Genomic DNA, 22,585 nt, shown 5'->3' with positions numbered 1-22,585 from the left:
GCTCATCTGTTTCTGGTCCCCCCCCCTCCTCTTGTAGTTTAGCCCCCTAGGGGTTTCAGCTGAGACTAGGATACTTACAAGAGGCCCTCATCCTTGGTGGGCTCTGAACTCTCGGGTTTTTTTTTTTTTTTTTAAACTCCCTAGCATTGTGAAACTGCCAGAAACCCTCCTCTGCTCTGGAGCTTCCACACAGCTTGCTTCTGCTTGTTTGCTCAGCTTCCCGTCCTGTGTATACACAGCTTCATATTTGGCAAATATCTCAAATGAAAATATTGGTGTTCATGGCAGCCAGAACTTGAGGAAGAAAACTGAACCCAAACCTCTGTGAGATCACGTTTACATGTTCACTTCTAGCAGGCTGCTTCCTTTGGGACTTTCCTCCTTCATGTCCTGTCTACCTTCGCCCCGTCATCATCATCATCATCATCGTCATCACCATCACCGTTTGAACTCTCATTTTTATCCTTAGCTGGTGATAGTATGCCAAGAGGCTGCTTTCCTCTTTGGTCTACTGATTATAGGAATTCACAAGTGCTCTGAAACGGAAAAGGCAGCAAGCACCTTGCCTCAGTGCCCCGCCTTACTCTGGGATCTTGAATTTGACCCCTCATGTTGCCTGGCTTCCTGCTCTACGATGATTTCAAACAGGCTTGAGTTTTTGTCAACACATTCCTCTTTGGGGTGGTGGGGTTAGCTTGACACATCAAAACCAGAAGTCTACATCATCTCAGGAGACCAGCGTCTTACTAGCATTTTAATTCAGAAGTCTCTTAATGGATCCTCCATAAACACTGATAAATGTATTATTAACCAAACATAGATCTATAAGAAGACCAGAGTCCAGTAGCTGGCCCAGAATAGCATTACTTGTGGACAGATGGTGCTGTTATGAAATGCTATTGGGTTTTCAGCTAAGATAAAACTCAACCCTTTCAGATACCCGGGAATTTCTGTTCTGAAAAGAAGGGCACATTTGGGAGAATCAGGGTGAGAAGTTGCTTTTGCTGATGGAGGGGAGGAGAGCCTTCTGTCATGGTGCCCAGCTACACCGTGTTCCCTTTTCTACCTGGCTTTCACAACTGAGTGTGGGCCTCAGGAAAACAATAAGCCTTTTAGTATTTGTTCTTTTCCATTTGAAAAGGGGATAATGCAGTGCATCTACAGCTCAGGTTCTGTAACTAGCTAGCTTCTCCAGCTAAGTACATGCCCCTTCTACTTGGAATGCTCTCTACCTAAAGAAATACAAAACCAAAGCTCAAGCTTGAGAACCTCCCAAGCCTCACTCCAGATCCCATGATCTGTTTGTAAAGCACAGTGTAGAACTAAAATGATTAAAATACTGCATATACTCAGAAGAATGCAGAGGTGTTTCGTGTTGGAGGGAAATTGGGGTGTGCGTGGTAGGAGAGGACAGCAAACCTTTGGGAACTGCCTACCTACTCGGTCAGCTTAAATGAGATAGGGAAATGGGTTTATGTTTCTGTGCACTGAGCCTATGCATTATTCATTGCTGGAAGCTGATTGCTTTTGATTGCATGCATCTCCATACATGCGGAGAGACAGGCTGCATTAGTGGTTAGGATTATTTTATGAAACTTTTTTTTTTCTCCCAACCAAATTAGCAGTCTTTTAACTGTTTCATTACCCTACATTGAACAAAGATGTAGAAATGTAGGATCAGAGAATTAAAACAGGTAAGATTACGATGTATTCTTCCTCAAAGGGTAGAGGGATTCTTCACTCCCTTTGCATTTATCACTAGGGCAAGCTGGAATAGGACATGGAGCCATTGTTTTAAGTAGCTATAGAAGACGAGCTGAGAAGCCCTGGATGTACACAGTCATCAGTTCCCTTCCCACCTTCTCCATCTTCTCAAATACTGCAACCTTGGACTTGATCTTTCTGTGACTCTGCTTAGAAGCCTAACTCGATAACCAGTCCATAATACAACCAACCATTAGCTCATGGCCCAGCCGCCATCTGATGTACATTGTTTCTGGAAGGAGAGGAAGAAAGACATCTTGAGAGCAAATGGCCTCCAAATGTATGTCTACAAGCAGGCAAAGGGAGAGCTGAAGTATTGAATGAAGCAGTGGGATGCTTTGGGCCTTGCCTCGTGGAGTGTTCTCCACGTCCAGTATTATCTGCATCGCTCTCAATTCTGTCAAACACACACCTGCTCGGGGCCCGCCTGGGCCTACTGAGCCCGAAGCTCTGCAGTGAGGGCTCAGAGTCTGACGCAGTCTTCATAGTCTTCACTGGAGACTGCAGGGAACATGGTTAGGAACACGTGCTACTGGCTGTGTGACCCTGATGGCCAAGCTGCTTAAACGTTTGGCAAACCTGTGCTGGTGCTGGTCACATTTCTCTGTTAGGGTGCTGATGAGGAGCTAACACATGCAAGAGCTCTGGGAACAGTCACAGGGCAAACACGGCTAGTATTTTCTGTGTTTGTGGCCTGACAGCAAAGTGCTTTGCACTGGGTAAAGATGAAAGGGTGCCTGCTGGCATTTCAGCATCTTCTTAGAATAGGATAGTCACTGAGGTGAAAACCTAGCACAACTGTGTGCTATGAACTCAATTCAAATGACCAATTTATGTATTTCTTCAGCATTGCCTCTCAAACCCATGCGTGTGTGTGTGTGTGTGTGTGTGTGTGTGTGTGTGTGTGTGTGTGTCCTGGTTTGTAATACTCTATCTTCAAATTATAGTCCCCTGTCTACCTTTCTGGTGGCAAGAATTTAAATACATACCTTACATTAAGCAAAACTCAAGTGTCAAATATTCTTCAATTGTTTTTTTTTTCTTTCAGTCTACTCAAAAGCTAGAGTCTCCTTGTTTTAATGAGTTTACCAGTATTTGAATTTTGTTTTGTCTTAACTTTCCAGTAAATCCAGACCCATACACGGCAAAGGAATGTATTATGAATCTGCTTATTTTGAAGGAATAAATTCTACTTTATCAAGAACATTTTTTTCTAACGAAATGAGTTCTGGCAAACACAGATGTTTCTGACAGGGCACTGTGACCTTGGGTACAATCTGGAGAATGGATATTCGGGCACCTCCTGCCCTTCTCTGGAATGAATGAAGGAAAGGCCCACAGTGTTTTACCCAGGGGAGTACGATTAACCTGGAAGGTACTTTGGAAGCTGAGTCACAGGGGAGACCACTTGGGGACAGTTGTGCCCACCAACCTGAACCTTCCAGGTCTTTGAGTGGAATGCTAGTCGTCAGCTTTAATGCCCGTGTTAATTTTAATTTGTAGATCTCTTCAGTTAGCCTTGTCGATTGGTTAAAAAGAAAAAAACTTTTCCAGGATGATTATAGTCTGAGGATAATCACACACTAGAATGGAAACACCGAGAAGAGTAACATTGTTCTGTCTCTGGACATGGAAGCCTTGATTATCAAACACAATGAGATCTGAGTGGTGATTGAGAGCAGAACAGTCAACAGATGCCTTACAGATTGTATCTTTCTTTGGTTTTAAGAATTTTTTTCCTGTTGTTATAGTTGTTGTGTAAGTAGAGAGTCTGCCATGTTAACAGGAGTCCAAATTACCAGTTGGGGTGATTGTGGCTGATGGGGAGTCTCCATTTAGCAGGGCAGGGTCTCTTACCTGAGGCCATCTGAACTCGGATCTCTTACCTGAGAGCCAGAGTGTGATTACGAGGAATCAGATGCATCTTGTTTGGCTTGGGGGACTCTTATTCTCCCAGTGCTGGGACTGGAACCCTTGCACATGCTGGGCAAGTTCTCCGACACTGAGCTAGAGCCCTCCATGTGCCCGAGGGAGGCCACACTTTACAGAGGAGTCAGTGCACTAAGAAGGCCACAAGTCACTGAAGAAAACGAGTAGTTGCGGCCGGAGAGTTCCTAGAGGCTGTGAGATTCAGAGTTTTCTTCCTCTGTAAAGTTCCTTGTGTTAGTTATATCAATGGGTGTTTCTTGGTCCATTTTGTCCCAGTATAACAAAATACCAAAGACTGATGTTTTCTTTTACAAAGAACAGAGATTTCTTAGTTCAGAGTTCTGGGAGGTGGGCAATCCAGACTAGGGAGCCACAGCTGGTGAGGACCGTCTCTTATGTCATCACCAGAATGGAAAGTAGAAAGGAAAGAGAAAAGGGGGGAAGCTTGTCCTCTATCAGGAACCTTCTTTGGTGACAAGGATACCATCCATTCCCAAGAGAAGAGCCCTTGGGACTTAATCACACCTCAAAGACCCACCTCAGTGCTGCTCCATTGGAGAATAAGTCCCCAACCCATGCATGACTTTGGGTGCAGACACCTTCAGACCTTAGCAGACATCAGTGAAGCCATCACACTGAGCGCACTGTTCTCTTGAATGGGAGGAAGAGGGAAAAGTCAGGAAGGTCTTAGGGGTTCCACCACAGCTAGCCACAGTGTGCCTGCCTGGATACACCTCTCAGGCACCCTGATCCTAGTGTGGGGGGCCAGCTCATGATTCTAACCCTGTTTCTGCCCTGTTTCCATATGCAGCTGACTCTGATCTTTAAACACACTGGGTCTTGATTCCATACTTTATTTGAGCCCTTGCTTGGTATTTGCAGCTGTACTGTGGCCATTCCTAGACTCTGCTTTTTATAGATGGGAATGGAGGCCATAAAGAATGAGCCTCTGATGCACAAGCCAAGAACTACTGCAAGAAATTCCTCCTAATGGAATATTCCAGACAAGCTTCTTGACGAGGACATTTGCATATATGGCCATCTCTATCAGTGAGCTATGGCCAAACCCTGCAGACAAAGCCTCCAAATCAATGGTTTTTATTTCAAGTTTACCTGAATTCTTCTCATGAAAGCTTCCATTTGTCTCAACCTCTTCTGTGGGGAGGTAGGAGATGTGGTATGGGCATCTGTGTGGAGGTCAGAGGGCAACCTAGGGCTTTGGTGGGGTATGGGCATCTATGGGGCCATCAGAGGGCAACCTAGTGCTTTGGTGGGGTGTGGGCATCTGTGGGGGGTCAGAGGGCAACCTAGTACTTGGTAGCGTGTGGGCATCTGTGTGGAGGTCAGAAGGCAATTGCGGGCATCGGTTCTTGCAGTCTAATTCGAGACAGTGTGCCTTGTTTGCTGCTTCTTATACTAGGTTGGCTGATAGCTGTAAGATGAAGGCCAGCCTGGTCTACATAGTGAAATCCAGGCCAGCTAGAGCTATATAGTGAGGCCCTGTCATGCACGCACACACACACACACACACACACACACACACACACACACACAGAGAGAGAGAGAGAGAGTGGCATTTTGGGAGGTGGTAGGCCTAGCTAGAGGCTAGCTTGGGGTTTATTCCAGAGGGTATGTTGTTTTTGTTTCTACTTTTCCCTCTCTTCTTTCTCCCTTCCTCCCTCTCTCCTGTTTCCCTCCCTGTGTATCTTCATACATCCCTCTTCACCCTCTGTCTCAAGAGACAGCCTTGAAGTAAAGAGCTCTCCCCTATAGCATGCTCCCACAGTCAGGATGTTCTGCTTGTGCCCACGGGTCCAAGCAGTTATGGATTGAACCCTCTGAACCCATGAGCCAAAAGTAATCCTTCCTTCTTTAAGTTATATCTATCAAGCATTTTTGTCATAGTTATGAGAAAGGAAATCGGTATATTGCTGTCCCTTGCAGAGGACCTGGGCATCCTAAAGTCAAGCTCCCTGCCCCCCATGTCTTGAGCCAGTAGCTGTTGGACTGCATTTGTTCAGCCAGTCTCATAAAGCATCAAGAACTGCCATGATCTTCATTATCGTGAGCAATGGGCACCACAGAAACAACTATGCAGTCTGGGTACTACAGAATGCAGTAGTTACGACAGAAACTCAGCCCCCAATGTCCACTGATGACCATAAACCATTGTCTTCGAGTTTCTGTTGCTGTGATGAAACACCATAACCAAAGCAACTTGCAGTAGAAAGGGTTTATTTGGCTTACACTTCCACATCACTGTTCTTCACTGAAGGAAGTCAGGACAGGAACTCAAACAGGGCAGGAATCTGGACAGGAGCTGATGCAGAGGCCATGGAGGGGTGCTGCCTACTGTTTTGCTCTTCATGGCTTGCTCAGTCTGCTTTCTTATAGAGCCCAGGACCACCAGCCCATGGTTGGTCCCACCCACAATGAGCTGGGCTCTTATTCATGAATCACTCATTAAGAAAATGCTCTACAGGCTTGCCTACAGCCTGATCTAATGGAGATGTTTTCTCAGTTGAGGCTCCCTTCTCTCTGATGACTCTAGCTTGTGTCAAGTTGACATAAAACTAGCCAGTACAGCCATATAAATAATTTCCCCCACATTGTAATAATGAATCTTTCTCACCAGCTCTTTTCCAATGTTGTCTCAAATTTTACTTGCTCCTAGATCCATAGTTTGGCTTTCCTCTTTCCCTCATTCCCTTCTCTCTCTCTCCCTGTTCTGTTTTCCATCTCCGTTTTAGACAGTGATTTTCAGGACTGGGATTACATGTGCACCACCATGTTCAGCTCTCCATCCTTTCTTATGAACCCCTCTCCTCAGAAACAAAAACATAAAGCCCATTCCAGCTGTGTGTGCGAGCCTTGCCTGCCAGCCTTGCCATGTCCACACTGCACCTGTCTGCATCCGTCTCTTGCTTCCTTAGATACTAGGTACCCGCTGCACAGCTGGAGCTCCTAACAACTGACCCTCGTCAGGGGCTCTGTATGTAGGCACAAACTCCACCTCCTACCTTGAACTTCTCTCTGGATCTTGGTTCTGGGGAGTGCCAGTCAAAGTCTGTCCCTAACATGATGACGTCCTCAGCTTTCTTTGGGACCAGGCTGTTTTTCCCACAGAGTTCTTCATCCCGTCTGTGTTATTTCTGGACGAGAGTTTTCTATGACCTTGCAGAGTGGACCTGATGTCTTTCTGCATCTCCACTTCAAAGCGTTGGACTCACAGTCCCCTCTTGCTGTTTTCCCTGAACACCCCTCATCTCCCTGCTCGAAGTTGTTGCCCCAGTCACAGGGGGGTAGTCTGTCCACAGGGGACGTGACACATCCAGGTGGGGGAGAGCTTTAAAGAGGACAGGCTTGAGTGTGCCCCTGCAGACTGCTGAGCAGCTGAGTAAACTCCCTGTCACTCTACCTACTGTTTACATGTGGGAACGATGACACTAGAACTCCCTTCTGACTCCAAGCTGCCCTGGAAGGGAGAAGTGTGTTTCTCATCTAAGAAATCGCAGATTCTAAACTCAGATGTTGCGCTGGCCTCCAGAAATGCCGATGAATGAGAAGTGAACTTTGTTCATGTATCACAGGATGTCTTGGGAAATAATCTCAAAAGATAGTCTGTTGTTATGAAAACCTTTTTGAATCAGTACTCAGCTCCTTGCTTTGTTCATTCACTCAATTCCCACACTGGTTTGCTTTCATCTTGGCTACATAATCCTGACCCATGGCCTCATGTCTGAGACTCCGTTTCCCAGCTGAGAATGGAGATACTACACTCCAACAGTCATGATTATTGTGACAGCTAGGTAAAGCAAGGTAAAAGAGACTGCTCTGTAAATGTACACTATTAGAACTTGATGCTTATTTCAAACTAGTGAAGACATTAGTATCCACTATGTAAATTGCATGGGATTAGGAGTGTTTCTGGGAATTTTTATATGTAATGAGATATTTTGGGAATGGCTGCTAAGTCTAAATGCAAAATTTATTTTTGACTCACATATATCTTATACACACGGCCTGATGATATTTATAGAGATTTGATACAAGACACCTAATCGTTATGTATTAGTTGGATCCTGATTTAATCTTGTCTTATGCCTATAGCTCCCCATCTTCTACTTTTTAGAGTTCACTAGCCATAATTAAGCTATTAACCAATAAATAGCATCAGAAATGAAACAATGCCATAATAAAAGATGAACTAAATATTGAGACAAATGAAATAATATTTGCAATTTACCCTAATTCCGAGAAAAAACTGTTGTGGGAAGCAGTAGGTGGTGATGAATTTAAGGAGCCCCCTGATCGCTCATGTCCTGCGTCTTTCCTAATTATGTTGTGTCTGTATACTACGTGGTGTCATTCAGGCAGAGCCGTGGCTGGCAACACAAATGGGCACGATCTGACTTGGGCATTCTTGAATGACAAGACACGATAGGAATGAGCCACGGGACAGCAGGTGACTCGCTGCGCCATTTTTCTTTCTTTCAGAGACTCTGACCTATTTTTGTTGGACACCCGTGTAGTGTGGGCCTCAGAAGAAGGCTGGCTGGAATTTGACATCACAGCAACCAGCAATCTGTGGGTGGTGACACCACAGCATAACATGGGACTGCAGCTGAGTGTGGTGACTCAGGACGGTGAGTCGTGATTTGCACACTGCCAGCATCTACCCACAGTCATTTCCATTCATTTCCTCTGTAGCAGCTGCTCTGAGACCATTGTTTGCAGCCCAGTCTTGGCGCCAGGATGACCTTCTTTTCTGTTTCCTCATGACCATATCGAAAAGCAAAACCTTTCTTCTAGCAAGGCCTTGGAAGCAGGCTCAGGCCATGTCCCCCTACTGTCCCCACTCCACGAGACTAACAATGGGAGGCTAGCTTCCCCAGGCTGAGGCAGGTGGGAGAATCCCCAGAGGAAGGCAGGAAGCTTGGGGCAGACAGCTCAGCCATAGAGCACTTGTCCAGCCTGTGTGCATCCCTGGGTTCTACCCAGCACCAAAAGATAGAAGAGATGGAAGGGAAGAGGAAGGAAAGGGAGAGCCCGGGAAGGGGACAGTCATTAGAATCTGACTGTCCAGTGAGTTTGCCAAGGGACCCTTGAGGAGACATCCCCTCCTGACTGGCTGCCTGCTTCAGTTGTTCAACTCCTGCACAGTTGTTCCACGGATGGGGAGAAATATAGCCAGAAAGGAAGTGTGAACACCGATGAATAAGAGGACCAGAAACAAGAGCACTCCCTGGGTTGATCCTATACTTTTTAGGAGGCATACTTGGAGTCTGCCCATCTAAAGGGAACCAACCAGGGTGGGAGAATGTGTGGGGCCTTGCCCATACTTTACACTCTTTACTACTTTAATAGTATGTGGAAGAATAGAGTCACCTCATCGTGTAGCTTTGAGACTAAGGTTCTGTGGAGTAAAGAGGGGTGGGCTTTGGTTTGCATTAAAGGACTCCACGTCAACCCCCGTGCGGCGGGCCTGGTGGGCAGAGACGGCCCTTACGACAAGCAGCCCTTCATGGTGGCCTTCTTCAAGGTGAGCGAGGTCCATGTGCGCACCACCAGGTCAGCCTCCAGTCGGCGTCGCCAGCAGAGTCGCAACCGTTCCACCCAGTCACAGGATGTGTCCCGGGGCTCCAGTGCTTCAGGTGAGTGTGGATGGAGCCTTGGTACCCATCAGGACAAAGGTACCTATGGCCCCGGATGTTGGACAGCTTCTGCTCAGCAAATACAGTGGCTAGTGGGGGGTCCTACGAATTGTGGGAAATGTCCTGGCCACAGATACCTATATAGAATCCTAGGACCCTCAGCATAGAGCACTATTACCCAAAGGTTAGAGCTGTAGGCATCCCCACCACCTCTTGATTCAGACAAGCATTCTGTTGGATGGGATTTCTACTTTTTTTTCCCTCCCACAAAAATCATGGAAACACCTCAATTATTTTAACTTTTAGATTCATTTTATTTAATTCATAAATATGTTGCCTGTATGTATTTGTGTGTGTCACGTGCATGCCTGGTGCCCATGGAGGTCAGCAGATGTACCAGGTCCTCTGGAACTAGTTACAGATGGTTGTGAGCCACCGTGTGGATGCTGAGAACTGAACCTAGGTCTTCTGCTTGAGGCCAGAAGGGTTTGAAATGTTTGTTTTCTTCAGATTTGGGGATACTTGCATATATACATGATGAGATTTCTTAGGGATAAGACCTATGTCTGATGACAAAATTAATTTATATTCTCTGTTCACTTTACATACATATAGCTGTATTATAATTTTATACAGTATTTTTAGTGAACTTTGGTTCGACCACCACCCATCAACTGATGCTTTTCAGACTTGGGGTGCTCAACTTGCATGAAGAAGTGTTGTACATTCATGCTCTATGGAGCTGGAGAGCAGTTAAGAGCACTGACTGCTCTTCCAGAGGACCCGGGTTCAATTCCCAGTACTCACATGGCAGCTCACAACTGTCTGTAATGTCAGTTCCAGGGGATCTGACACCCATGGCAAAACACCAATGCACATAAAAAAAAATAAAACAACAACAACAAAAACCAATACCCAAAACCATTCATGCTCTATGGACTTCACCAGAACCCTTGACTGGGAGCAATAGTCCACTCAGAGCCTCTAAAGTAGATTTTATTGGCTCCCTGAACTGAGAAGTTCAGAATTATTTCTTGCTTTAGTTTGGTTGGATTTTTGGGAACTGATGATACTAAAAAGTTTTGTTTCTTGTTGGTGGAATCTTCAGAAAGTCAGTTAGTATATGGTATGTTTTCCCAGGATCTCAAGGTGAGACCTTGAGAATTCTTCAAATACGAGAATTCTCTCCCTTGCTGGGTTCATCAGGAAGCCAGGCCTTGATGCTCACTGGACTAGCTTATGCCATATGCCCAACCCTGATCACTCGCTGCCTAGGAAGTGCTCTGATTGGCCAAGCCTACATTGAATACTCAGTTCTATTCTGGACAAATCCAAAGAGTAAAAGAGAAGAAACAGCCCCCCGTGTCTGAGGTTAATTCCAGCTTTCAGAAGTCTTCTCTAGAACTGGGAGGAGTGGAAAATGGAAGCTTCTAGAAGCAAGTGCATAGCTGTTAAGTGGTACTGAATTCAAACCCCACCATTGCTCACGCATGTACAAGTGCTCCTGGGTCCTGGATTCCTTGGGTTATTCAACAGCCCAGAAAACAGGTGTGACATTGAGCATCTGCAGTGAGATTTTTTCTAACAGAATTTTCTCTTTCTTGCAACCTTGTGACTTTGGAGAAACTTGTCCAATGGGCCTGAGCTTCAGTTCACCGCTCTGTCAGTGAGGGTGCAGGAGACCTCGCAGAGTGTTAGGGCTTGGTAAGATGCAGTCACAGGGCACATAATCACCTTCAAAGATTACTTACACCCGCTTGTAGGAAGTAGGTGCTTAGAGTATGTGCTGGGATCCCAAGGATGTGTGTTCCTTTCCCAGGTAGCTCACAACAACTGTCATTTTTGGTTCCCAGGGAGAATGAATGCAGCTTCTCAAAGCACCCCACTTTTCTCTGGGAGGAAATGTCTCCTAGATTTTAGGCTGTGACTTACTAAGGTTTCTCTTATGCTGGTAATTTGGATGTGACCCTTGAGTAGCCACCACCCGGTGTGATATGACATTTTGTTTCTCCTTGTCATGGTGTTTCTTGGAAGCACCGCACAGCATGGGTGTTCCTGTATTTACCACTAGAAACAGTCAGTATTGAGGCCTTAAAAAAAGAAAAAAGAAAAAGGAATGCCTGCTTTGCTTTATTCCCCTGGGAGGCAGTCTGCTGAATTGAATTAATAGTCCCGCATTTTCCTCTGGGGCCTGATAATAAAGTCAGCCAGTCGTAGACTTCATTTGGGAACTGTGGCCAGTTTGGTTACCAGGACCTCAGACTGTGGAGGCATCCCAACAGTGTTGATTGCTTTTTAAAATTATAATTTCACATGATTGACTCAACACTCGCCCTGCCCACCTAATACATAGACCAGTTCTTTTTAATTAAGAAAACATGTCTCTGATTGGGCTTTAGCAAAGCCATCCAATTACTTTTGTCCAAGTCCCTTTCAACTTTTTCTTTCAATCTGATGAGTTAAAATTAATTATGGATATTAAAGTGGCCTAATTTGTAATAAGGTCCAGGGTCCCTGCTGTCCCTCGGTCTCCCTGCTCCACTTCCCAACCCAGCCCTTCTGGTTGGCTTTGTTCCTTCAGTAGTCTGGGGCAAAGGAATCCATGCCAAATCCCTGTGATCTCACATATTTAAAACCCCCAAGAAAGCACTGAGCTGAAGGGGCCTGTCATCTCAGAGCCTCCAGTGAGATGAGCCCCTCAATTCAGCCCCTCAAACTCTGTTTATGCACTTGGCTCTTTCTTCGGTTAATGGAAATGGACATGCAAAGGGCCCAGTTTCGACCTAAGAAAGGATTTCTAGGGCTGGAGATGCAGCTCAGTTGATAGATTACCCGCCTAGCATGCACAAAGCCCTGGGTTTGATCCCTAGTACTGTATAAACTGGGTATGGTCGTGCATACCCATAATCGTAGCACTTGGGAAGTGGAGGCAGGAGGATCAGCAGTTCAAAGTCAGCCTTGCCTACATAGAGAGCTGGAGGCCAAAACTCTTGTGTAGAGTCTAAAACTGTCTCAAAGTAAATACATAAAAACCCTAAAACCAACTAACTAACCAACCCAACAGCAACAAACCACAGGAAAACTAAGAAAGAAAAGAAGGAAGATTTTTCAGAAATCTGGCCTGTGCTTGGAGAATGGACATATGTCTTTCTAGGCTCCCCTTCCAGGCTGTCGAAGGGCCAGAGGTTGCTGGGCCTTTGGGAACTAGCTCATCTTCAGAAAAGGCGCCATCTGCAGTGTGACTCCACCCACTTGCCCCCTGTAAGCCTTTCAGGAGATTGGAGAGAGAGTTTTCTATTCTTTGGTTACCCACTTCTTCTAGAGTACACTCCCAGGGCATTGACACTTCTTCCCAAAGAGGCCCTGTCTAGAAGAAGCCCACCAGGGACATCCTGCACCTGAGTAAAGATGTCAGCGTCATCCATCAAATCACCTGTCAGCAGAGTGAAACATGACAAGCAACTATTTTAGGAACCAAGCTGTGGATTTCTGAGACAGCCAGGCCTGCCTACCACAAGGAAGTGGCCAGGAGCCCACCCCAACCTGCTCTACCATTGGTACTTGACTTCAAGCTGGCCTCGGCAGACACGTGCACCGGACAGTGGGTTTGGAGGGAAGTCTCCCTGCATGGTGTCCATGTGCCCATGCTTCTCTACAGCTGTCCTCTCCACAGGAATGGTGGACGTTGGCTGAGTTGCACTTTTCTCATGGGCTTGGACAGCCTCAGGACGTGTCTTTATTGTTTTTACACCTGTTTGACAGTGCTGGGCCAAGCTGCTCTATGGAGCCCAGGAGGGATTCTTATGAATCTGGCAATTGTTTTTCAGCTCTGGTTCTTGCCGGTCTAGTGTGCTCTGAGACCCTTCCCTAGGTCCTTCAACTGTAGCCTGAAGTCTCTGCTGGCTGCCATTCTCTCCTCTTCTGTAATATTTCTCTTGGCCTCTGCTGTTTCGTCTTGTCGGGGACTGCGATACCACTTGGCCAATCCATTGTGAGGTCAATGAATGGATAGCCTTGAAGGATGATTTCCTTTGGCAATTCTAGGTTCTGCTGCAGCTACGTTTTCGGGACTCTCCATGACACATTTATGTCATTTCAAGGTATCTAATGAGTCCGATGCTGTGACTTTGAACTGGTCTTTGTTTTATCAGATGATCATTGGAATTGCTGCTGTCACTTTTTTTTCCCCCTCTCTGCAAGGGAGGGCAGTTTTCTTTTGGTGGCACTGGGCTTTGAAAGCAGGACTTTGTATGTGTCAGGCAACTGCTTTACCACTGAGCTATAGCCCAGTCTTCACTATCACTGTTACCAGATGATGTGAAATTTTGTTCCTGCTCTTTCTGCCTATGAAATAGCAAGCCCTCAGGACCGAGCACCTTTGGGCATGGTTCTGTCACTATTCTATTGCTACTGGGAATAAATCCTCCTTCCTTCTCTTTCCCACCCACCTGAACATACATCTCTAAGACCTCTCAGGAAAGTGTGATTTTCCAACAGTTCCATGTGCTGTAGGCCTTCTTATTGATGGTTCATATCCCCAGTCCCTTACATTTCCCACTGGGGTCCATTCGGTATGCTTCTAGCACAAGAGAAGTAGCCAGAATGAATGTCTTAGAAAACATGTCTTCAATTACTTTATTACGACGTGTGATCTTCGCTGTAGAGTTCAGGGGCTCTGAGTCACAGATTGGGGGTCACATCTTACAGTGTTCCTGGTACTTCATCTCTGGCTCCCATGGGCTCAGGATGCTGAAGCTGAGGGAGTCAATCTACCATGAGCATCATGGTTCAGAAGAAGCCAGGACCCGGGTCTGAAAATGCCAACTTTTTGATTTTCCAAAGGAAGTGGGGATTTTACTCTGTCATCTTGAGCTTACGTTAAAGCTTTAAAGCCTGACCTTGCCTTCTAGATGCCTTAGCTAAGAAGTGCTTGTTTGGAGTGTGCTAAATGAAATCAAATCTTAATCTTGAATAGATGTGCAGGACTAAGTGTGGGCTAGTGACTCAAAAGTTGGAATCATTTCGAAACCCTCCTTTATCATGCTTGGCTTTTTGCTATTAGATTGCTTTAGGATAATAGTTATGGGGGAGCAATAGACAGGAAGTCCCCTTCTGCCTCCTCCCTAGGTCTCCCCCTGTGATGCTCAGCAATCAGAAAAGTCAGTCCAGACCAAGCATCCCCAATCTGAAATTTCCCAAATGGAAACACTTCATCTAAAACCATTTGAGCATCCTGTCAACAATCAAAGTTTCATGCTTGGGGGCGGGTTTGTGTCAAAGAAGGTCGACTTAGGGAAGGTGATACAAGTATTCCAAAAATCAGAAAAACCTCAAAATCTGAAACCCTTCTGCTCTGGTCCCAGGCGTTTTGATTCTCAACCTTAAGAAAGCAGAATAAGCAGGTGTAAAATGCCCAGTAAGTTACAGTGATTACCAGCCATGGGAAGGTCCAGGGAGTCAGGAGACACCTCAGTCTAGGAAGTGACACAATGAAAGGAAGTCGCATGCAGCTCATGAAGTCTCAGTGTTTAAGGGCAATCTTCTGGGTTTGTTTGTTTGTATTTTTTTTTTTTTTTTGGTTTTTTGAGACAGGATTTCTCTGTGTAGCTTTGTGCCTTTCCTGGAACTCACTCTGTAGCCCAGGCTGGCCTCAAACTCACAGAGATCCGCCTGCCTCTGCCTCCCGAGTGCTGGGATTAAAGGCGTGCGCCACCACTGCCTGGCTGAGCAATCTTCTGTTTTAAGGCATGTATGTAGTTGGGAGGAGACCAGTGTCCCACATTGATTAAGTGGCATATATGTAAATGTAACCTTGAAATCCTAGAACTGCACCGGATGGGGCCTTCCCATGGCCTCTAGTACTGATCGGACCGGTATAAACAAAATCTAGACAGAAAGCCAAGCCACTCTGCAGTCTGCTATGAGGCTCCTGAAACCACAACTCTGAACGCCACTGGGTCCCCTGCACTTGCCTGCTGTGGCAACACAAAGAGCTGGCACCTCCTGCATCCCCCTCAATGGCATGTTGTTCCACAGGTGGAGCGAGTGGGAGAGAGAGAGACTGTTCTTTTGATAAGCCGGGGCCTAGGAGCCCAGAGATAAGGCAAGGACAGCTAAGCCCCTGCAAACAGAGGTGTCGTTTGAACAGCTACTGTTTGGTTCTTGCCCTTGTCATTTAAAGAGAAAGAGGGGATAAGAGTAGGCATGCCCCCTTAGAAGGAGGAGAAAGGCTGAAGGAAGGAAGGAGGGAGAGTGGGAGGGAGGGGAGAGAGAGGAAGAGAGAGGAAGGAAGAAAGAGGAAGAAAGAAAAAAGAGACAAAGAAGGAAAAGGAAAGGAAGGAAGAAAGGAAGAAAAGAAAGAAAAAAGAAAGAAAGAGAAAGAAAGAGAAAGAAAGAAAGAAAGAAAGAAAGAAAGAAAGAAAGAAAGAAAGAAAGAAAGAACGAACTGGGAAGTCAGGCCATCAGGCTTGGCAGCAAGTGCCGTTGCCTGCTGAGCCATCCCACTGGTCTGGAGCAAACCTCTGTGGGTGGCTAAGGCCAGGCTTTGCTTGCTGTGTTAAGCTTATAGCAGCCAGAGCTCCTTGAAGACGTGTCTCGAGGCTGGTACCCAGTGTTCATGTCAGTGTGTCCCTGGGCTGCCTGGCATCCTGGGGGCCAAAGACAGACTTTGTCCCTGCCTCTGATCCTCCAAGGTGGCGCCTGTGGCTCTTGTGTGCTCAGACCCACCCGGACAGCAAGGCACTTGTTCCCGGTGGTTCTGACCTGGGGTCTGGATGGAGCTCTAGTGTCCTTCCAGTGGCACTGCTGGTGACATCCATGAGCCAGACACCGTGTCCGGGGCCCTATCACTGGCATTGGGGCTATGGTGGCTCTGTGTTTTCACGCTTTTGTTTTTGCCTCTAACTCTGTCCCTACCCTTTTCTTTCTCAGCTGTGACCTTTTCTTTTCTCCTATTTAAGTGGATATGTTCTTATTAAATTTTAGCTACCTACTCTTTAAAAAAAACAACCTGGCCTTCCTCAGACCCCTCTTGTAAACAGATATCAATGGTGGTGTGGGTAAGAGGATTTTTTTTCAGCTGCCTGTCAACCTGTAAAAACAAAACACACAAAAAAATTGGGTCAGCATCATTCCACGTGGAACGCAGGGCACCCACCCCTGAGCTACAGAAACAAGTATTCCAAAGGTCAGTGACCTTCACAAATATTTATACACTCTTTGCCAGCCCTCACCATGGAACTATAAGGAAACACAAGCTTGGCCTGAGAATATCTGTAGGAAAGGAAACAGGAGGATTGAATTCCTGCTTTTCCTCTCTCTGGCCCCAGTCCTTAATAACAAAAACGTCAATGTCTGGCTCTGAAAGAAATAGCTTCTCTTTCCAGAAAGCTCTCTGTGTTGAGCACCAAGGGGGTCAGTCCAGGCATGTTCACAGACAGCTGGGATGGACAAAGTTCTTGGATCATGTGATCTCAGGTCTGCTGCAGAGCGGAAGCTAGAAGTCCAGGGGTGAAGAAGTTGTTCCTTTCTGTGTTCTGACAACAGTTTTTGAATACTGACCACCCAGGGGACCTTTAGGTCTGCTCTAACACGAGCTAAGAGCAAGGTCTCCAGTTGGAATGCCATGCCCTATCAGACACTATCCTGAGCTGAGGTCTCCAAGCCACCCAGGTTTGTGTCTGGTTTTCCTACAAGTTGAGGAGTTTCTGTGCCTGCTTCTTCATATTTACTGATTTTCTCCAGGAGGCTATGTATTTATGGTTACCATTTTGTTATAAACTCAGGAATAGCCAAATCAGAGATCTAGAACAAGGTGGAGTAGCAGTTGGGGTCTTGGAGTTTCTGTACCCTCTCCAAGTGCACAGTTCTCTTACAGCATGAGAATGTACACTCATCTGGAAATCTCGCTGAGCCTCATGGTCCAGGGCTTCTGTGTGGCTCAGTCCAGTTTGTATTGCTACAACTAAGTGTCTGAGACGGAGTACTTTATGAGAAAAAAGCTTATTTCAGCTCATGGTTTGGAAGCTGAAAAGTTTGAGCAGCTACATGTGATTAAGACCTCATGGTGTGTCAGAGTGCAGAAGATGGTTTCCCATTGGACATTTCCAAGGACAGAAAATGGTACACAGTGAAGACAGCAAACATGGGATGGCCTTGCGTCATAGGAATCTAGTGTCAAGGTAACTGATCTAGTCACTAGGCATGCAGCACCTTGTGAGGTAGTGTCCCATGACATCATTACCTCCTATGAGGCCCACTTTACTTCTCCCTCATAACTTACTCTGAGGACCAAGTTTCCAGCATGCAAACCTTGGAGCAACATACCATGTATGAACCATTGAATGTGAGATTTTGTTGCTGTGCACATCAAATAATTGGTCACATGATTATACTCAATCTCCAAAATTGAGGCAGGCCCAGAGCTCCAACCTTCTTCTCATGTGCTAGGCTTTTCTGATGACCAGCACCCCTCTTGATGCTTTTTAGGGGCCTACAATGAAGGATATAGATGTGGGTGTGTGGTGGGGTCTTGTTAACACTCCTATCAGCAAATTCCAAGGGCTTTCTATCTCTCAGCTAGGAAATAGAGACAAATAAATATTTTTTTGAGACAGGGTATTACTTTGTAGCCCTGGCTGACTCAGAACTCATTATGAAGCCCAGGCTGGCTTTGAACTCATGGTGAGTGCTCCCGCCTCAAATTTCCCAGGTTCCTAAATGCTGGGATTACAGGCGTGCACTACCATCCATGCCTGACCATGTACATTTTTTTTATTATTCCACACTGCTTTTATCTGCCTGATCTCTGAAGGAAATTTATTTAGAAATCTCCACTTTTTATGTGGCCGGTGATTCTAAGATTGATCCAAAATATTTTGAGGAAGTTTGGAGGAAGGACAAACCAGAATGAGGTTGATTAGGGACATTCCAGATGAGTACCCAAGTCGGGGATCATATAGTTGACCAGGACAGTTGTGAGGACCTAGGGCCTTAGAATCTCCAGGAGACTGAGCCCATGTACCCAGCTAGCAGGAAAGAGAGAGATCCAAGGACCCTAAAAAGTGAGGAAGTCCTATAGCTGGGTAAAAAATTTTAGATTAGTGGGATTTTTCTTAATGATATTTAATATTTGAATGAACATTTTTGTTAATTTTACCATCAATCCACTTAGTAATTTTTCTTTAGTCTGAGTAACTTTTGAGAATTTTTCTGTTTAATATACTCTCATTTCACCAGATTTTGACATCATAGGAATTTATTTATTCTGCTTAGGACTCCTCATGCCTTTTATTTGAAGGTGTTTATCTTTTTCAGTTCTAGGAACTTCTCAGAGCCTTTAGGTCTCCAAATACCACTTGCCCCTATCACTGTTTTCAGGAGTTCCAGATAGAAGAATGTCAGTTTTTTTATTCTGTCTTTCAAGTCTCTTTATAGATAGTCATATTTTCCTACCATCTACTTTTATGTTATATTTGAAGAAGTTTCTTTAAATGAATGGTCTGATTCTTCTATCTTAACTGAAGTCTTCCATTCTATTTCCAATGCTTATTGTTTTTATAGAGCTCCACTTGTTCCTTTTTTTTTTGCATCCACCTATCTTTTCATATCTGCCCTGTTCTTTTGCCATAATGTTCTTGCTTTAGTATGTCCTGCCTTTCTATTATTTATGCTTCCTTTGTAGCCTTATCTAGAGGTTACTCTGACTTGCGATCCCTGATCTCTTTTTCATTGATGGGTTATTTTTAGCAGGAAAGGCTGGTCTGTGCAGTGGTAGGTCATAATGAGAATCCTCCATGCCCTGAATAAAGAAACTTGCCCCTCTGGTGGCTCTGAATTTCCTTCTCATGTGGACTTAAAACTACATGAGGGAGGGGTTCTTCTGCAAGGTCAGGTAGGCAGGGGGTGAGGGTGGAAATGAGTAAGTTTAGCATTAGTAAATACTTGACCCACATCTCTCTTCCCAGGTCACTAGCTTCAGCTGATACTGTTTCTTTATAAAATTATGAATTCTGCACACTTCTGATCTGGGGTTGGGAATTCCCAGAGTTAAAGTGTGGAATTCCAGTCCAAAGACATCTGTTAGGTAACTCATTGGTTTGCATAGTCGATCAACAAGGGCAGGGGTAGTATGTGCGTGATCTAGACTCTCTTCCTGATCATGTTAGAGGAAGAATCTTCCTCCAAAACTTCTTTTCCTCCTTTCCCTTCTCTGACCCCTCATACTTAACAAACACACCTATGTGTTTTTTAAAACCATAGCTCTGAACTCCCTGATTCAAAAACCTTCCAGGACTCACTTCCTACCTCCACTAAAAAGTCCACTTCATTGTTGGCATTCTGAGTCATTCATTTCTCCAACTTTATCTCCCAACTCTAATGCAGTCAACAGAACTGCTCTCTCCCTTTCCAACCCCTCATTGTCCCTTCTATAAGCCTCAGCAGTATTGACTCATGACCCTTGACCATGCCATTTGTACACTGAGTTGTATTTGAGCTACTTGAGTACATTTCTCACACAGCCCCTTTAAAGAGTCTCCAAGTACTTGGGGGAAAAAAGCTATACATGATCCATCTCCCTATTTCCCTGGCACCAGGCAGAAGACATGCATGACACAGAAAAGCTGCTCTGATGGGCTGAAATGAATCAAGGTGTTCCTAGGCCTCCTGATGAGGGTTGCTAAGCCAGGCCAGAGGCTCTGAATTGCACAGACCAGGCGGGGTCAGCAGATGGTTTCAGGGAATGGCTGATTTTGGAATGATTGTTTTAGGGCACATATAAAGGGTACAACAACAGCAGTGGGGCTGGAGCCCATGAACAGAAGAGCGTGGCCGTCCAGTGCCATCCTTGCCCCCATTTGGGGACCAGAAGCTATCACCCAAGCCACATGCATAGTCCACATTTGAAACACAGTGACTCTGCCTGACACAGTTACCTGTTAATGACTCTCATCTCTCAAATCCAGTGGAGAGCTCCGCACATCCATCTGTAGACCCTGCAGAAAGCAGATTACATGATGCACATCTGCTCTTTAATGGTGTCCATGAAATCAACAGGGCGCCCAAAGCAGACCCCAGGATGGGCAAAGTGTGATGTGTTCTAAAGCTCCTCTAACTCGGTGCCAGCTTTCTCCAACTCTTATCGCATTCTTTCACAGCCCAGGGGGAGTGTGTTATTTAAACATTCAAACCACTTTTATTTTGAAAAGAGATTAGAAAAAAATCGAATGATTAATTTCTCCAGTGGCTCTAAATTTAGGCAAACAACTGGGAACTCAACTGAACTGTTGGGGGACGCTGTGTGCCAATAGAGACCTGGTTCACAGCTGTCCTGAGCACCACACCGTGCCTGGCATGTATGAGAGGAAAGTTTTCATGTAAGTTTTTAAGTGAAGGAAAAGCGAGTTAATGAATACATCCTTCTATCTCCTCCAACAGACTACAACAGCAGTGAATTAAAAACAGCCTGCAAAAAGCATGAGCTGTATGTGAGCTTCCAGGACCTGGGATGGCAGGTAAGTCCTCAGAATAGGGACAGGCCTTGATGAGTAGTACCTTGTTCATAATTCATCAAAGTGTAGCATGAATCTTAAAAGTTCTTATTAATAAAATCAAACCTGAGCCAGGTATTGGAGTGAACTGGAAGATCAGAGAACCAGAACAAGCCACAGCTACCTCACCTCACCAGATCCTCAGCTGGTCTTGTTTCCTCAGACTGGAGGCCTCCGAGTCCTCATCCAGAATGGGTCTCAGCTGAACTGCTGCTAGAAGGCCTGAAAGCTTAACCAGGCCAAATGCTTCTAGTTTCTGGTCTTCACGCCTTATATACCTTTCTGCTTTCTACCACCACTCCCTGGGATTAAAGGCTCACTTTCTGGGATTAGCTTTCTGGGATTAAAGGCGTGTGTCACCATGCCTGGCCGTTTCCAATGTGGCCTTGAACTCACAGAGATTCAGAGGGATTTCTACCTCTGGAGTACAAGGATTAAAGGTGTGAGTGCCACCATTTTCTAGCCTTTGTATCTAGTGGCTGTTCTGTCTCTGACCCCAGATAAGTTTATTAGGGTGCACAATATTTTGGGGAACACAATACCACCACATCAAAGGCTGCCACCATCAGCTTCCGGGATGAGTTGATTCTGGAATCCAAGCTCTCAACTGGTCAGGCTGCTGGAGTAAGGAAAACCTGGCAGGCTGGTGTACTCAGCGGCCTGCCCCCTTTATGAGCTTCCCTCTTTCCTCATGCTTTCAAAATGCCAGACATACGTATTTATTTGGACATTTAAGCAACTCTTACTTTGAAACAGGATTACAAAAAAAAGCTGATGATTAATTTCTTCAGTAGCTTTACTTTGGCTTACCCAATGGACAAACATGTTTGACTCACCCCAAGTCCAGCTGAATATGATAAGAAATGGGAGAAAATAGTTGCTCTGTATGTAGGTGGCATTACTTAGATAGGGACATAATGGGATCCTGCAGAGGACCCTTTGGGTCTAAGTAGACATGATAGATCCTGATGACCTACAATGTTTTAACTGGCCGTTTTCCAGCGGTATGATGATGCAGGATCAGTATGTGTTCACCAGATACAGTGCTCTGAGTTTTGAAGTTGAGTCTTTCTGGGCTAGAGTCTCCTCATCACTGGACATGATGTGTGGCAGCAGCATCAGTCAGCCCCAAGGTGCACCGTGCTAAGATACGATGCTCAGTTTTTTAGGTGTATCATGGACATTTTCAACTGGTACTTTTTTGGGATGTAACCCCATCCTAAGCCAAGAAGCATTTGTCCATCAAGCCAGCCACAAGCTCAATTCCAGACCTAGCAGGTTCATAGCAGCTTAGAAAGACTGAGGGCTCCAGGGTCAGACCAACCAGGTTCATCCCTTAGCTTCACTTGAATGTAAACTTGGGCAATTCCCAAACCTCCCTGCATGTCCCCACTGTGCACCATGATCAATGCCTTCTCTTGGGGCCACTGAGAGTGGAGATGATGTAGGGGTGCCTGGTGATTTTTCACGGCTTCCTTTTGCCTTATCTCAAGGACTGGATCATTGCACCCAAAGGCTATGCTGCCAACTACTGTGATGGAGAGTGTTCCTTCCCACTCAATGCGCACATGAATGCCACCAACCATGCCATTGTACAGACCTTGGTGAGTACCCTGACTTGGCTGTAAGTGGGATCAAACCCAGACCAGGTGTCACTTTCTAACAGTGCCCTCTCCCATTTCTATTTTG

General features: G+C 45.6%; 1 protein-coding gene across 1 annotated transcript in view; it reads left to right on the top strand.

The window, feature by feature from the left end:
- The window catches only part of Bmp6 (bone morphogenetic protein 6), a 152,367-nt gene that overhangs the window by 125,561 nt on the left and 4,221 nt on the right, over window positions 1–22,585 (top strand). Inside the window, exons 3-6 of the mRNA XM_059263148.1 lie at window positions 8,191–8,339; window positions 9,150–9,347; window positions 20,784–20,860; window positions 22,390–22,500. Coding sequence (XP_059119131.1) covers window positions 8,191–8,339; window positions 9,150–9,347; window positions 20,784–20,860; window positions 22,390–22,500 — 535 coding nt within the window. The remainder of the gene's footprint in view (window positions 1–8,190; window positions 8,340–9,149; window positions 9,348–20,783; window positions 20,861–22,389; window positions 22,501–22,585) is intronic.

This window comes from Peromyscus eremicus, chromosome 5 (genome assembly GCF_949786415.1).
Source record: "Peromyscus eremicus chromosome 5, PerEre_H2_v1, whole genome shotgun sequence".
Classification (NCBI taxonomy): Eukaryota; Metazoa; Chordata; class Mammalia; order Rodentia; family Cricetidae; genus Peromyscus; species Peromyscus eremicus.
This window is presented reverse-complemented; position numbering and strand designations above follow the sequence as displayed.